Consider the following 15118-nt stretch of genomic DNA (forward strand, 5'->3'; position numbering starts at 1 on the left):
CTTCTCCAATAACATTAGCTCTGGCATACTTCACATATATATGTGGTTTATTGTTGTTTTCCTTAATGTATCACACTGATATTTATTCTGGGTTATAGACTATATAGTGTCCCATGTGGACTAATTAATGTTGTGAAAGAAGCCATAACTTGTAATTTATTGCATTTATATTATTAGATTTTTTCAGTCTTAACGTTGCAGTAACATTAGAGATTTATTTTAAGATTTATAAAGTTTTGGGTTATTTTTCCTGCCTACAAATATGTACATCAATCATGCATACATTCAAAGACCCAGGATACTATGAGGAACAGGGAGAATTTAAGTATAAGCTAGTGAGTTGGATACATGAAGACAATCCAATAAAGGCAAATTTAAGTACTCTGCTGGTTAGGCACAGGACTGGGCATTTTTCTGCCTTCTCAGAATCAGGGACTGTCAAGCAAGCTACTCTCTCACCTACAACAGTAGTCTCCATAGGGAGGCAAGATGTTTTTATGTATATGAAGTGAAATCCTCCTGTTCTCATGAACGGTAATGCAGCTTTTATTTATTTTTAACATAGTTAAATGGACTAAAGTGAAAATATCAACAAGAGTAAAAAATAAATTTATTTCACTCAGTATGCATATTTAGAGACTCTAGCTATATAAGGTGATCATCAGTCAAGTATCACTAGTAGGTAATTCAAAAAGAGTTACACCTGTACTCAGAGCACTGTGTACTTAAAGAGGGAAACACTTGTCTGTTAAGCTGTTTTTGTTTAAATTAAATCCCTCAAATCTTCACGTTTTTTTCTAAATACTTAATATAAGTCATGGATTTATTGCTGATATGTTACCATTAAAATGAGTACCATGTCAGGTCTGAAACGTCAGAAATATTATTATGCCTCTATTTCATTCTTTGAAATCCCACCTGCTGGAGCTACGGCTAACGATGGTACTGACCTTCTGTGGTCCTGGGCCACTGCTATCAGCGCTACTTCCAAAAATCATCTCAGATTCAGAGCTCAAAGAACCACATGGATCAATTTACTACGGGTTTCTCAGCAGCCACGTCCCTTAAAACATAGACCACAAACTACAGATCACTGTTTCTTAGCGGCAGATGAGATCTGCCATCACTGTCACTGTGCCCGGCTCAATAAAGGAAGAACGCGCAGCCAAAAGGCAGGACACACAGAGGAATAAATGCCAGCTCCAGTCTCAAACCAACTAAGTATTAAGATCAGTCAAATATTAGCAAGTCTGAACTGCAGCTCAGCACCACAGAAATACAAGTGATAGCTAGTGATATCTAGACCACAACCAAAGATTAAAATTGAGGTTACAGCTATAATTCAGTACTGAAATTACTTATTGATGTTGATCTTCATAGGTAAGTTGCCAGCCCCACTGACACTTAGGCAGTACCTTCTTTTTGAAAGTGAAGCTCTAATGGTAGTAAGGAAATCTATGATATCTGTACTGCTTTGTTAATGAGCCATAATGACAGGTGCTTTTTTTCCAAAATCCTTTAAAATTGCTCTACAGAAAATAAACACTGCAGAGAGAGAGAGAGACTGAAGTAGGCATCTTGTATACGGTGGGGTCATGTTTATAATCATGTTAATTAGAGGGCCCTTTTTGGATCACAGGGACCACCAGTATAGATCCTGGTACCCATATGGCCAGGTTACCCTTGGTCCTCCACGTCTGCAACCGAGAGCTGAGCAAAGAACAAACTGTAGAGAGCAAAGCACAGCGAAGCACCGTTGCTGCTACCTGCACCAGAAACACGCATAGATTCCAGCACCTCCTGATACGTGATCTTTACACTATGGAAAGTATGAAAGTTAGTGGCGAAAAATTAAATGAGACAGTAGTTAAGAGGGCTATGAAAATCTCATCTTTGTTAATTTTATAGATTTTACACAATAAGAATAGAACTAGCTGAGCTTCCCCAAAAGCAAAGCTTTCTTTTATCATGCAGAGAAAAGACAAATGAGTCTTGGAGTGAGCTTATTGCTTTTTTTTTCCCTCCAGTATTCCTTTAAAATGACAAAAATGTATTTTTCTTTACTTTAACTGGAAACACGTTAACCTTATGCAGCTGCTGTTATATTTAAACTTGATCCAGCCAAGACTAACAAGTTTAGCAGACCAGAAAGATAAGAGAGAAGACATTTTTCAGGCATCCAGAAAAATTCCCAGCCAAACTTAAAAGCTACTTTGATAATATACTTTTAAGGATGAAAAGATCCAATAGAATTCTTTTTGAATAATAATTTAAAAAAATACTTAAAAGAATGTCTAGAGGAGAAAAACCCCAGCTACATGCCTTGAAAATGAAGGAAATGGAAAGTCAAAGTTTCACTTTTTGAAAACAAATACTGAATATATGGAAATGTAATTTTCACTTTGCAAACATTTGTCAGGCCATAACCCCCCCTCTAGAAGCATCCAGTGACTGGATAAATCTTGGATGCTTTAGGCGTGCAATGTTGCCCACATAGGATTTTATGCACAAGAAAAACACAGTTAATAATACTCTGTCTCTCAGTGCAGCCAAAGGCTCACTCTCCTCGGCACGAGTTGTGCAACAGCCAACTCGAGACTCTAGACAAAACTCGTTGGTTAATACCATGAAGAGATGGAAGTGTCTGAAAAAAACAGCAACTCAACTGAATCTGATCTTCTGCCACTGCCTTAAGCTTTGCCCAGGTATTACTATGCCTTCTGTAATTACAGAGTGAGATTCTACAGCAGTGGAGAGAGCAAAAAACCTGACACCTCAACTCCTATTCCTTCAAATTCAGCATCTGCCTGTCTTGTGCTGTAACAGGCAGATATGGCCTGAAGCTATGCAATTTTTATGTTGGTCCAAATATACCATTAGAGAGCCAAGTCCAGTGTCTCACTGGCTTCCGCAACCTTTTTCACAATCTTATCAGGTTGTCTGTGAAATTATTAGTGCTTTCAGTGTTGCAAATTTTCTTTTGCAACTCACACTGATGGGAGCTTTAAGTATACATCTACTGAACTTACATAAAGCCACAACTGGGGGGGCACTTGCTAATCAGTTTGAGTGCAGAATTACGATAGCATCTAATGAAAAAGTAAGGAAATGAAGTCCTTGCCAACTATTATCATTTCTTAACAGGGTGTCCTACACAGAAGTTTCAATTTCACCTTGGTAGTTTCTTGGTCTTGGCTGTACCATCTTTGAACATTTACTTTTTTTTAATCCTCAGTTCTTCAGGATGTGAAAAATGCTTTAAGTTAATTCATCAGAACTCTCTTTAAATTTTCTACAATATGCACCTTATTTCCACTGCTTTATATTTTTCAACAACGTAAAGCACAATCAGAATCTGTCTACAGCTTTTTTTTTTTTTAAGGAATTGTCCAAAATAAGAAATACAAGCTATGAGCTTGTTTCCCTCAATAGATCTCTTTGTAAATGCAGAGACAGTGACAGATTTGTATAGATAATCAAAACAATGACAGTTCATTTGAATACTATCAAATACATTTTTTTCCGTGAAGGAATGAAAATATTGTGACAGGATGTGCCTGATACCTTTTATCCTAATAATAATCGCTTTTTTGTTTAAATAAAACCAAAACAACAAAAAACCCCAAACCACCCTGGAGAAACGCAAACTTAAAACAATCTCTTCTCTAGCCTAAAAAGTTTGAAAACTCCCCAATCAGATAAATTTGCTTTCTATGCTCGTCAGAATTCTCTTGCTAAACACCCTGTTAGATGCTATTTCTGCCTTGGGAGCTTTAGGCGATTGCACCAAGTGTATAAACAAGCTAAAGTTTTGATTTACTTCTTCAAAATGCAGAAGTTCAGGAACACTTAGACCTAAAACTTCGATTGTAACTCATTTAAAACTTAAATAACAATACAGCAGTTTTAGAATACCATCCAAGACAGGGAAACATAGCCTAACAATCCTGTAACACTTGATTTCGTGGTTAATCATGCCAGGGAAGGTATTTCCTTTTGGCTAATGTTGCTCATATTCATGTTGTCTTTTGACTAATTATAAGCAAGACTAAAAGCAGTCTTCAGATACTTAGATAAATCTATTGTGCTTTTTTCCAGACAAGATTCTGAGCAGCAATGAAACGCCATTTGTGAAGAAGACACGTACCTCCGGCTCTCCAACGGGCGGCCATCACTGGAGATGCTTCGGGGGATGTTGGCTGCTCGTTCTGGGGGTGGCATTTTCCCTTCTCCTTTCCCAGAGCCAATTCTAGATGTTACTGGACTTTGTATTTGGGAAGGTACCTGAGCCACATGAGGTCCCTGTCCTTTGCTTGTATTTCGCTGCCATTTGTTATTATTTCTGAAGGGAAATTTGAATTCATATGACATTCCTTCATTCACTTTGTATTCCATCACTGGCATACGGTAGTTTTCTGAAGAACTCCTGGAAATGAAGAAATTTAACATGCTGCTATAAAAAATAAAATACATATATCCTGTTCACAAGAATAGATATCTGAAGACAGAAGCTGAATCAATTCTATGAAACAGTAAATGTAAGATTTGGCTTTTTAGAAACATATATTTAACAAATTTTGATACTCTTCATCTGATTACTGGGTTATAAAAGCTAAAAAATCTGCTAGAAGGGTATCTTTCCTCCCTCATTTAAAAAGTCATAGGTTTTAGAACTTAGCTGTACCCAGACAAATAAGACCTGAAATGTTTGTTCTTTTTGAGATAAATCTTTCTGATGCACAGACATCCATGAAAAGACAAGATTCCAATGAAATAATGCATTACACTTCATTTTCAAACATCTCTGGCTTTGCAGTACCTCAGCTGATGAATTTGCACATTATGAAAACAAAACACTTGCTAAAAATTGTAGATGCCAAGCCCAAAAGATGCCCATTGCTGCCTGAGGATGTACAGGAACAGGACAGCATAAAAATTGGGAGTAAAACAGGACATAAGCTAATACAGTCCACAGAAGATGCAGGGCAAACTTCTACACACATTTAAAATGAGAGATTTGGAAAGTAGATGTGACCTTCAGCTTTGGTGAGAATAATTTTGGTATTTCTCTTGACAAATGTATATACCTCTATTTAAGTGAATTTTTTATTGTGATTACTTTGTTTATCTACACACATCATTATCTAATGGGAAGGAAAAATAAAACAATCAGTGTTTCTACTTCTAGCTCTTCCTCTAAGTGATTACACCATTAGTGCTGAGAAATATCAATATCTCTTCCCAGCTAAAATACAAAACAAAACAGATAATTTGTTATCTGGCTATGCTGACATTAGCAAGTTGTGCAGTCTAATAGGAGTAGACAAAGTGAAACAGCCAGTGCTGAGGTCTTGCTGCCCACAATATACACATTTTGTGGTTTTACTTTGGCCTACCCTCTAGTCTTGACCTGCAAATTAAATTAGCAGTTGGAAGGCACGAGGTGTGCTTCTGAAGCACATGTAGTTCAGCTTCATCTGAAAGGAAATATTTGTGTGCTCCCAGGCTACTCTGTGATGCGAACAACTGCATGGTAGATGGGGATGATCAGGAGATTTGTTTTCAAAGTCCACTCATAACCTAACTAAAATCTTGATACCCTTGTTTTTTCTTTTCTCTTCATATTTTATGTCTCTGCTATTCTTTCCCTAGGGATTACACACTTCAGTAGTATGGGTTTCTTTTTTTTTTTGCAGACATAGTTACAGTTTAAGAAGCAAGAACACACAATTTCCTCTTGCTGCTGTGTCCTTAACTTCAAGGTCAGCAATCAGTCCACTAAATGAGTTGAGTGGCAATGTTTTAATGACCATCTTTTAGTAGAGATATAACGATAACAAGGCCTGCCTCTGCGCAGGGCATTAGATTGTGAATCAGAGTATCTGGATATGTTTTTGTATCTGCTACTGACTTTGTACATCTGCCTGTTGACAAGTCATCTTATCTAACTGCACCCCTGCTCTTCCTCCAACTTCATGCCAACCAATTTATTAGGACAGGGACTGCTTCTCATAGGAGCGTACTATACTAAGCAGAACTGATCTTCATTTTAGTTACAGTCTGTAGAAGTTACTGTAGTAGAAATACTAAATGACCTCCAGAGGACACAACGAAAGGACTCCAATTTTGGAAAACTGATTGCCAAAAGAAAATCTTTGCACAAAGCAATTTCAAGTCAAGTCTCTAGTAATATATGTAGGATAGCTACAAATTCAAGACACAGTTCCTAAACCTTAATGATTTTGGATACAGCAAGTAGGATAAAGAGTTGCTTTATGAAATTTTATAACTAGGCAATAATCCACCATGAACATTTGCTCACTGCAAGACAACAACAAAACTTACTGATGCTAAGTACAGTATTTCAGAAAGTGCAGTAATTTCTCTTCCTGCTATGGGTTTGGATACACTAAAGCTAAGCCTGCTTTTGGCTGTACTTAATTTAGTTCAGGAATAATAGGATCTGTGCTTTCCACATAGATTTTTCTGCTCTAATGCTTTTGCTATGATTGCAGCTGAACTTTCCATTTGCTCAGGCTGCTAAATACTGTACAAAAGCTTTCCAAATACCTCATGGGTGACCTTATGCCACTGCTCATTTTAATCCCTGACATGTATTCAGTTTTCCACTGACAACTAAAGGACAAACAGAACTCCTTTTCTCTCTGCTCCTGTTTTGCTACCAGTTACAAAAGGAGTTAGTATGGCTCACAGTAAAAACAAACATGGATTCTTCTTTCATGCAAGTACAAGGTCTTTGCTCAGAGACACAATTTCATACCGATGTAAGAAACGTGCATTTAAGTTCAGCCCCAACCTTAAGTATATAAAGATTTAGCATCTACCCCTACTAAGATATTGCCTGATCAGAAAACAGCAGTGCAAAACACGCTCTCAGTCTCTCACTGCAAGGAACACATTGAACTTTGATAACTGTACTTGCTTCTTCTTGGCAAACCTAGCATAAACCTTGAGCTAGCCTGCAGGCAAATTTAGTGTATTAAAGATCATTCCATTTTAATCATATAGCATTTGCAAGATATTAATACAGGATGTCAGGAATATGGGAATCATATTTAGTGATGTGGCTGAATGCTACAGACAACTGCACAGAGTTCAGATGGGAGCAGTAAAAATTATAGAACGCTGTAGTGTGAGTTCAGGAAAAATGGAGGGACTTAATGTCCAATTTAGAAAAAAATCACATATCACTGCTTATTTCTGATCAAGCAACATTTTAAAGCTATAAAAGCAATAATACAGTTGACACAAGCCTCAGGCTTAACACGGATGGGAAGTGAGAGAGGTGCAGTAAGATCTACTGCTGAGTAAAGAAGAATTACAATTTGCAGCAATTTCTCTGGCCAGATCCATACTTTTGATAAACTCTCATCATTTACAGCCTTACTTATTTATGAAAGTAGAAGAATGTAAGTCTATACATAGCTTTCAAGAATTACATCCACAGACACTGCAAATTACCACCAAACGGGAAAGCAGGGAGGGAAATGTACAATTAATTTTGATGCATCATAAACACACAACTGTCAACAAAAAGTTATATGATTTCCATGTTAAATTCCATGGAATTTAAAGCATACATGAGGTTCTTCACACATTTCATTAAACTGTGGTATTCAATGAATATTTTGTGGGGCCTGGAGTCTGAATATGGGCAGTTTTTCCTGCCCTCCTCTTTCACCTTACAATACTGGATCCTACATTATAATCAGACCAAGATTTTTGGAGGTTAACACTTATTCTGTGGTGTTTCTTTCCCCCCTAACCCCACAAATCAAGATACAATTTCAGACCAAATGTAGCTATTATACAATACCTGCGTGGTGTGCAGTCCTCGTATGGAGGGACAATGACAACCTTCACTGTTACTGATGTTCTGAGAAGATCAATCATTTGCTCATGGCTCAGAGTGGCTACAGCCACCTTGCAGATTTCCACCAGCCGGCTGCCTTGTCGCAGTCCTGCCTGCCACGCGTAGCCGTAGGGCTCAACATCTGCCACAATGCCTTCATAGTTCACATGGAAACCAAGCTGACCCAGACCATTCCTACGCAGAGTCATCTCCACTGTTTCACAGCCCTTAGTCACAAGCTGTGAATTGAAATGAAGACAGAATTTAATGCACGGAGAGACCTTCAGTGCTAATAGAGGTTTAAGGGCTCCATTTTTGTACAATCAACCAACTCCCAAGGCAACGGTGGGACACGATCAAGGAATATATATCATAGTCCTGGGTACATAATCAGCTGAAATGGGTCTTGTCACTCAAACTAGTATTTTCAGTAGAGTCTGGTTACCCAAGTTCTGCCTTGAAATTTTTACTGAAACCACAGGAATTTTAGAAGATGCATGGCAGCACAAAACAGAAGAACACATGGAGTTACATAAGCATCTCTACTTTATCTTTTACCCTTTAGTAACCAACCAACCACTCCACATTTCTACCTGTTTCAGTAAACTGCAAGATCACTTTCAGAGTGTGGTGGCATGCAGCTACTAAGCACAGTAAATTGGGGTCTATGCCAACTCTTCTATGTACCTTGAGCACAAATACTGTCAAGAGCAATTTAATAGGGCCTGGTTTTCCCTTTTTTCTGGTCATTATACAACTACAGTTGTGAAATTACAGGAAAGACAGTGAAACATAACACATTCTTTCATAACTTAATTGGCTAAAAAATGAGCATGGACAGACATTTCATAGACAGATACCATGATTCACTGCAGTTTCAGTTTATCACATGCATTCAGAAAATATGTGAAAGTTGCAATAGGGATTGGGACTGCACCCTGCTGGCAACATAATAAGTCAGTCTCAAAGATATTATAGCTTCATTTGAAGCAAGATACAACAAGCCTATAAAACAGAGAAAGAGAAAGAAAACAAGGAAGAGAAATAAGGTGACACTCCTGTACTTATTGTGTGGGAGCAACTGAAGGCCTGGCTTTCCCCCTTTTTTTTTTTTTTTTTAAAATATATCAAGACATTTTTGACACACACACAACCAGCTGAGGTTGGCTGATATCTGATAAAAGTGAAAGCAATATTGGATTTTGAGAAATAAAAGCAGGAAAGTCCTTATAGATTTCATGATAAACAATTAGAACAGTTTTAGGGATCCCAAGCATTAGTTAAATTGAAGCCTTACTTGGCGGTGGGGTGAGAGGAGAAAGCAAAGAAGTGGAACCAAACAAGAGAACGCATTCTAACCTCCAGCCTTTTGACGATCTCTTTGATATCATCAATGTTGCTGATGAAGCTCTCCAAAGAAACACATTCACCCCTCTCATAGAATATTTTGATATTTGTGTCCGTTGAAGTCCACCCTATCACATCTCGACAGGAGCAATTGAACACCACGCTTTTCGTGTCCTGTTCAATGAGGACTACAAACTCATTAGAGATGCCTAGGAGACAGTCTATTTCCATACCCTTGCTGTAGTCTTTTGCATGGACACTCCATACAATAGCACCAGAACTATAGATCTCTGCCCCTGGATAAGGCTTGGACTTTTCTTTCTTTTTTGAAGCGAGCGAGATGAAGGGGAACTTGCCAGAAGGGTCAATAGGTGTGTTGGTGACATTCTTCTCTGCCAAGTCTTTCAAGTACTCTTGACGGGTCCTGGTGGCCATCGCACGAAACTTTTCTGATTTATGAGCAGCATTCTCTGCATTAATGACTTTGGCTAGTAAGAAGTCCCTGAACACATTTGATTTAGGAAACGTGACACCTTTTGGAATAGGTGGTCCAAAGGACGGTACATCTCTGGATCTTGTCACTGCAACACTAAAAGAAATAAAAGTATAAGGAAGAAGCAGAGTGTTTCACCATATGCAAATTTAGCATTTTTTGAATACAGAAAATACATTTCCTTTTCTCCTTAAGCCCTCAATTTTTCTCTCCTTTTCTCAGCAATATGTCTATATTTACATTTTAATGTTGCCAGTGTGGAGATTATGTCCCCCTTACTTTATAAACAGAAGGCCACTTATTTTTGCATCTCGGCATTTTTGAGTCATCCTCAGTACCACAGCTTAAAGATAGCTTCAAGTGCAAAATAATGTTTTTTTGATAGAGTAATCAGTCATGTATGGTAGTTCTGAATTGTTTGTTTTCACTATAAACAGAAAATTTCTAAGACACACTATTACAACAGCTAGCTTACAATTTAGCTACCTAAAGCTGAAAGGCTGATCTGAAAGCAACGTGAAGTGTATGATCAATACTAGAAATATAGATAAGATGGACACATTAAAAAGATAAAAGACAATAAAGTCATCTCACCAGGCCAATTTCACTGTGAGAATCATCTTCTGGTGACTGAGTGCATATATACATCACACTACTGATTAAGTTTTAAATTTCTGGATCGAAAACTGCACTAGCTGATATTGCATGCTAGTGATAGAAGCAGACTCCAAAAATACTAAAAATAAGAAATTTCTTAGAAGTTTGGAGACATATAGTAGAAATAGATGCTTTCTTTTTCAACTCTTCCTTTTAGTTTCTGTACCAAGTGATGGACTGACAATAAGATTGCCTTAGGCCACGCCGACAAGCTCAGCTATTCTCCCTGGTCAATTCTCTTTTGATACAGAGCAGATGAGAGCTGTTTGGCATCACTGAACATTTGCCATTCCAGTCCAGTTATCATTCACTTGGCAGTCTGTCCTAAGAAGAGACTGACAACTGTATTTCAACAGTTTTGTGACAAGAAATGCTCCAACAGTTTGAATATGATTTACCACGTATCTATAACTAGGTCTGAAAAAGCATTAACTAATTTTGGCCAAAATATATGGTAACGGAGTTTTATAAAAAAAATAGGTTGGAACTTGAACACACTAGAAATGTATGTGATGTTTCATTTGGAAGACTGGCTGATACTATTTTCGCACTTTGTTCTAACCTATCTGAATCCTTAAACATAATCAGAGAAATCCCCCCCAAAAATCAATAACTGAGATTGCAGAAATACTAGTAAAGCTTTTTTTTTTTTTTTTGGGGGGGGGGGTGTGGGGTGTGTGGTGTGGTGTGTCACACAGTAACATCAAAAATAAAAATTAAGTCACCCAATCTTTAAAACCGTATCTTTTGGTTTTGGGTGGTGGGGTGTTTTGTTTGTTTTGTTTTTGCTGTTTTTAATTATACTTTCTGGCAACTGATATTGAAAGATGTCATTGACTGTCATATTTCCTTCAAATGTATGCCAATATATCTAAAAGTATGCAACAGGGGGTGCTCATGATGCAACCATCTGACTCGATCATCTTCAGTGGTCCTAAAGGGTCTGTTATTAAGAGATAGAAGACTAAGCATTAAACACAATTACTGGATGTAATGAAAAACTACCAGTGACATTATGTTTGATTAGGTTTTCAATATTATGAATCACAAGGATAAGAATTTAATCTTTAACATATGCTAGAGAAGTTTTAAAAAGTGAATGATGCCAACAAAGAAGCCAGACTTTTGAAATATTGTTTATCTTAGTTGAGAGGAAGAATCACTGGCCAAGACAGTACTTGATTTTATTCCTTTTATGTAGGTTTTTAATATAAATTCCAGTACATTTTTATGCTATATGTATGGCTTCCTGTTTTGTCTAGAATTATGAATCTATGAAACTGTTCCAAATAATTCAGTGAAAAAGAGGTCAAACTTACTTTGAAAAGTTTCCTAGAATAACTTTTCATAATGGAATTCTATAAATTTAAATAAAGTGTTTGCACTGAGAGGACAAAAAAAGAAAGGATTTTTATCTTAAAGACAGTATACAGAACATACAATGCTCTGGTGGTCTCCTGTATCAAAATGAACACTGACACCCTCAATTTTTTTTTTCCTACCTGCTCCCCCTTCCCTTAAAATTTAAGCCCGTAGCATAACTAAAGCTGAAATTCTCAAATTTTATTCACTAATAGTAACCAGTAAGGTTCTAGCCCTTGTAGTTGTGAATACTTGAAAAATGAAAGTGACTCAGAAGTCTGAAGGTCAGAAAGAGAACACCAAGATATTTAAATTTATTAGAGTAAAACAAGTATAAATCTTTCCCATGCCTTTTAAAAGAAAGAAATTGAAAATATGCAGTCATATTATTTAAAATAATAACCAGTAGCAGATCTTTCTCTGTGTTTGTAATACCCAATTCAAATGGAAAATGCATCTGTAGCCCTTGTGGGTATATTTCCTACTTTCCCTTTACTTCAAAATCAGTTTCTGTACAGAATAAGAGCTGAAACATATGTCTAAAAGTTTAAGAACAAGCTATGCTTACATAAATTATGTAGCAGTGGAATTTGTCAATAAGCTGCCTTAAAATGAGTATCAACATGAACATGCCTACTCCAGAAGAGTTTAATACATGTACAAAGTTCAGCATCAGTTCCAGAAGTGCTGTGTGAGCTTTACCAAAAACTTATGGGGAGGAAAAAGCCTTTAAACCTTACCATACTTACTTGAAAAACATGAATACACCATCTCAGACACCGAAGTCTTAGCTCTTCCTCTAAATAAGCACTTGACTGAATGAAACACTTAGGTGAACATTTGTATTTCAGTAAAGACAAGTTAATTCTAAGGCTACCTCATTTCAAGATAACTACTCTAAATCCATTACTCTGACACTTCATATTTTAAATAAAGAAGCTTTAGAAAAGTTTGCAGAAATCAGTCAACATTTAAAAATAAAAATACATTAAGAGTTCAAGATATAAAAAAAGGCAAAAAGTTTCATTGATTGTAAAAAGAAGCGTAACTCAAAAACATTATTTCTATATGCTTTCAATTTTGTTAAAAAATTTATGCTAAATAGGAATCTCACCTTGCAATTCTTTATTATATGTTACTACCAACTACCATTTTCTATTTTAATCATACTGACTTTAAGGTCACACTAAGGTTTTTTTTGCTGCATAATGCTCTGGAATTTCTTTGTTGGACTGAAATGAGATAAGAAATGAAGATACTTCAGACAAAATATTTCAGAGAGCTTAGCTTCTTTCTGAAAGGTTAGTCACAGTTTTTCACTGTCTTAATTTCAAAAACGTAACATAAGCTCAGATGCCCAAATTATCTGAACAAAAAGTGAATTCATAACAGTCAATATAGAAATACTCTTCTAGCATACTCTTAACAAAGAGAATAAAAGGGAAGTGAGAACAGAATTTTAAAATCATTCCCAAATACTTGATATGTGTGTGTGCATACACATACTGACAGCATTAATTTCCTCATTGGGTGTGTTTCCTTTACATACTCGTGTGTGTCTATTTACTTTTTAAAAAGTGTTCTAAATTCAGATGACCCAAAATCTCCTCGACCCCTATCTTTCATTATGTTTCCCTACTGAGAATTTAAAAGAGGAACGACACCTCTCTTTGCACTCAAATTCCATGTTTTCAGTGAAACTAGCGATAGCTACCTGTAACAAACGCTGTCAGTACATGGACCATGCACTCTTACAATGACAAAGACATGCTGGAAGTGGGATCGAATATTCTTTGGGCTGAATGGTTGTGCTCCAGGCTCCTGGAAAACTATTGTCACAATATCATTTCCAATATGTCGTTTTCTCAGAAGCTTTAACAAAAAAAAGATGCATAGGTTAAAACACAGTCTTTTCACAATTTTCATTTTTTTTTCCTCATTATTATAAATTACTATTGTTCATCTCTCTTATTCCAAATGATACTTCAAGCTGAAAACTGAAACAGTTGAGGATTTACATGACAAGTACCAGAATATTAGTTATTCATCTAATAAATTTCAGGCATGGGCATTTTAATTTTCATAACAATTTAGTTTCTACATGTTACATACAGGAAGATCTTATCAGGGAAAATTTTAAGCTAAACAAAGCAGAAAAACAACAACAAAACCTGCTAGTATCAGAGTAATCAGTGATACATGGAAGTTGGAAAACATTCCCCACTTCATATATTTTTACAAGCCAGAAGTACATTCCATTTCAAGTTGAAAATAGTTGTCATTGTCCTTAAGACATGCTATAGTAATTGTCTGATAGGCTTCTTTCAGTAAATCCAAGACTACAGTAAAAGAGAAAGGTAAACTACAAAGTAGTATAACATTTAGTGTAAAAAAGCAAACTAAAAATAATGCTGTCTCTTATTATTAAAGGAAATTTCTATTTCATTTGCAGAAATACAAAATAACATTGTTTCTAGAGTAAAATGCATATACACACACAAGATGGCCTAGTATTTAACAAGACCAGGTACTTCAGAGTAAGAAAGGTCAGCCTGCATAGCTCTTTAGTATAATTAAAAAAAAAAAAAAAAAAAAAAAGGATTTAGTCTCATGTCTTCTTGTGTAGTGTGCTGTTTAGTGTGCTGGACCACCCACTCATCACCTCTGATTCTGCGCATATTACAATTTGCTGAATGCAACCCTTAAAAGTGCAATGGCCTTTACTGCAGAAGGTTGAAAATCATGTCAAGTACACTCTGGTCCTTTTGACATAAGATATGAACTCTTACTTATGTAACACAGATGTACTACTGACATTACTGTATAATATTTACATCAAAGTTTCAGTAAATAACGCATTATTAAACAGAAAACAGACCTATGGAGAAAAATCTACCTATGATGTACCTACAATGATCTGCTTTGTTCATCTTCCTGACACAGAGATGACCAGTTTTACTTTTGATATTTTTGATTCATTAAGTGTTTTATTTGCTAGTAACAAATGAAAGTTGTCATAAATATTCAATAGTTCAGCTACTTTTGAGATGAAGGAAAAATTAATTCTAAATAGGCATGGTCCATCTTACCTGTTGCTTGTTGTTCGGAGTATACGGCAACATAGTAGAAACGTGGAACATGATTTCATAGTCCTTGTACGTTGTGTATAGAGAGTGAGTACCTGTTGAATCAGCTTCAGTTAAAGAAAAAAGAGAAAATAAAAGCATTATTTAAAAAAAAGTTTTAAAACAAAGTTTCATTATTATCAAAGAAAATCATCAGGCAAGACAAGAATTCCTATTCATCCTTGATCCTAGCTGAAACATCAGCAAGTAAAAACTTACCCAATTTATTCACCTGCCAAAGCAAATGACACATAAAGATGG

The 15118-nt window shown here is 36.2% G+C and overlaps 1 protein-coding gene across 5 annotated transcripts in view; it reads right to left on the reverse strand.

The window, feature by feature from the left end:
* Positions 1 to 15118, reverse strand: part of SIPA1L1 (signal induced proliferation associated 1 like 1) — a 228730-nt gene that overhangs the window by 36630 nt on the left and 176982 nt on the right. For all 5 annotated transcript variants that reach the window (XM_050897053.1, XM_050897056.1, XM_050897054.1 and 2 more), the window contains 5 exons: positions 14822 to 14925; positions 13447 to 13604; positions 9233 to 9809; positions 7838 to 8112; positions 4148 to 4426 (listed from right to left, as the gene is read on the reverse strand). In XM_050897053.1, the coding sequence (XP_050753010.1) occupies positions 4148 to 4426; positions 7838 to 8112; positions 9233 to 9809; positions 13447 to 13604; positions 14822 to 14925 (1393 nt within the window). The remainder of the gene's footprint in view (positions 1 to 4147; positions 4427 to 7837; positions 8113 to 9232; positions 9810 to 13446; positions 13605 to 14821; positions 14926 to 15118) is intronic.

The sequence above is a fragment of the Gymnogyps californianus genome, chromosome 5, assembly GCF_018139145.2.
Source record: "Gymnogyps californianus isolate 813 chromosome 5, ASM1813914v2, whole genome shotgun sequence".
Classification (NCBI taxonomy): domain Eukaryota; kingdom Metazoa; phylum Chordata; class Aves; order Accipitriformes; family Cathartidae; genus Gymnogyps; species Gymnogyps californianus.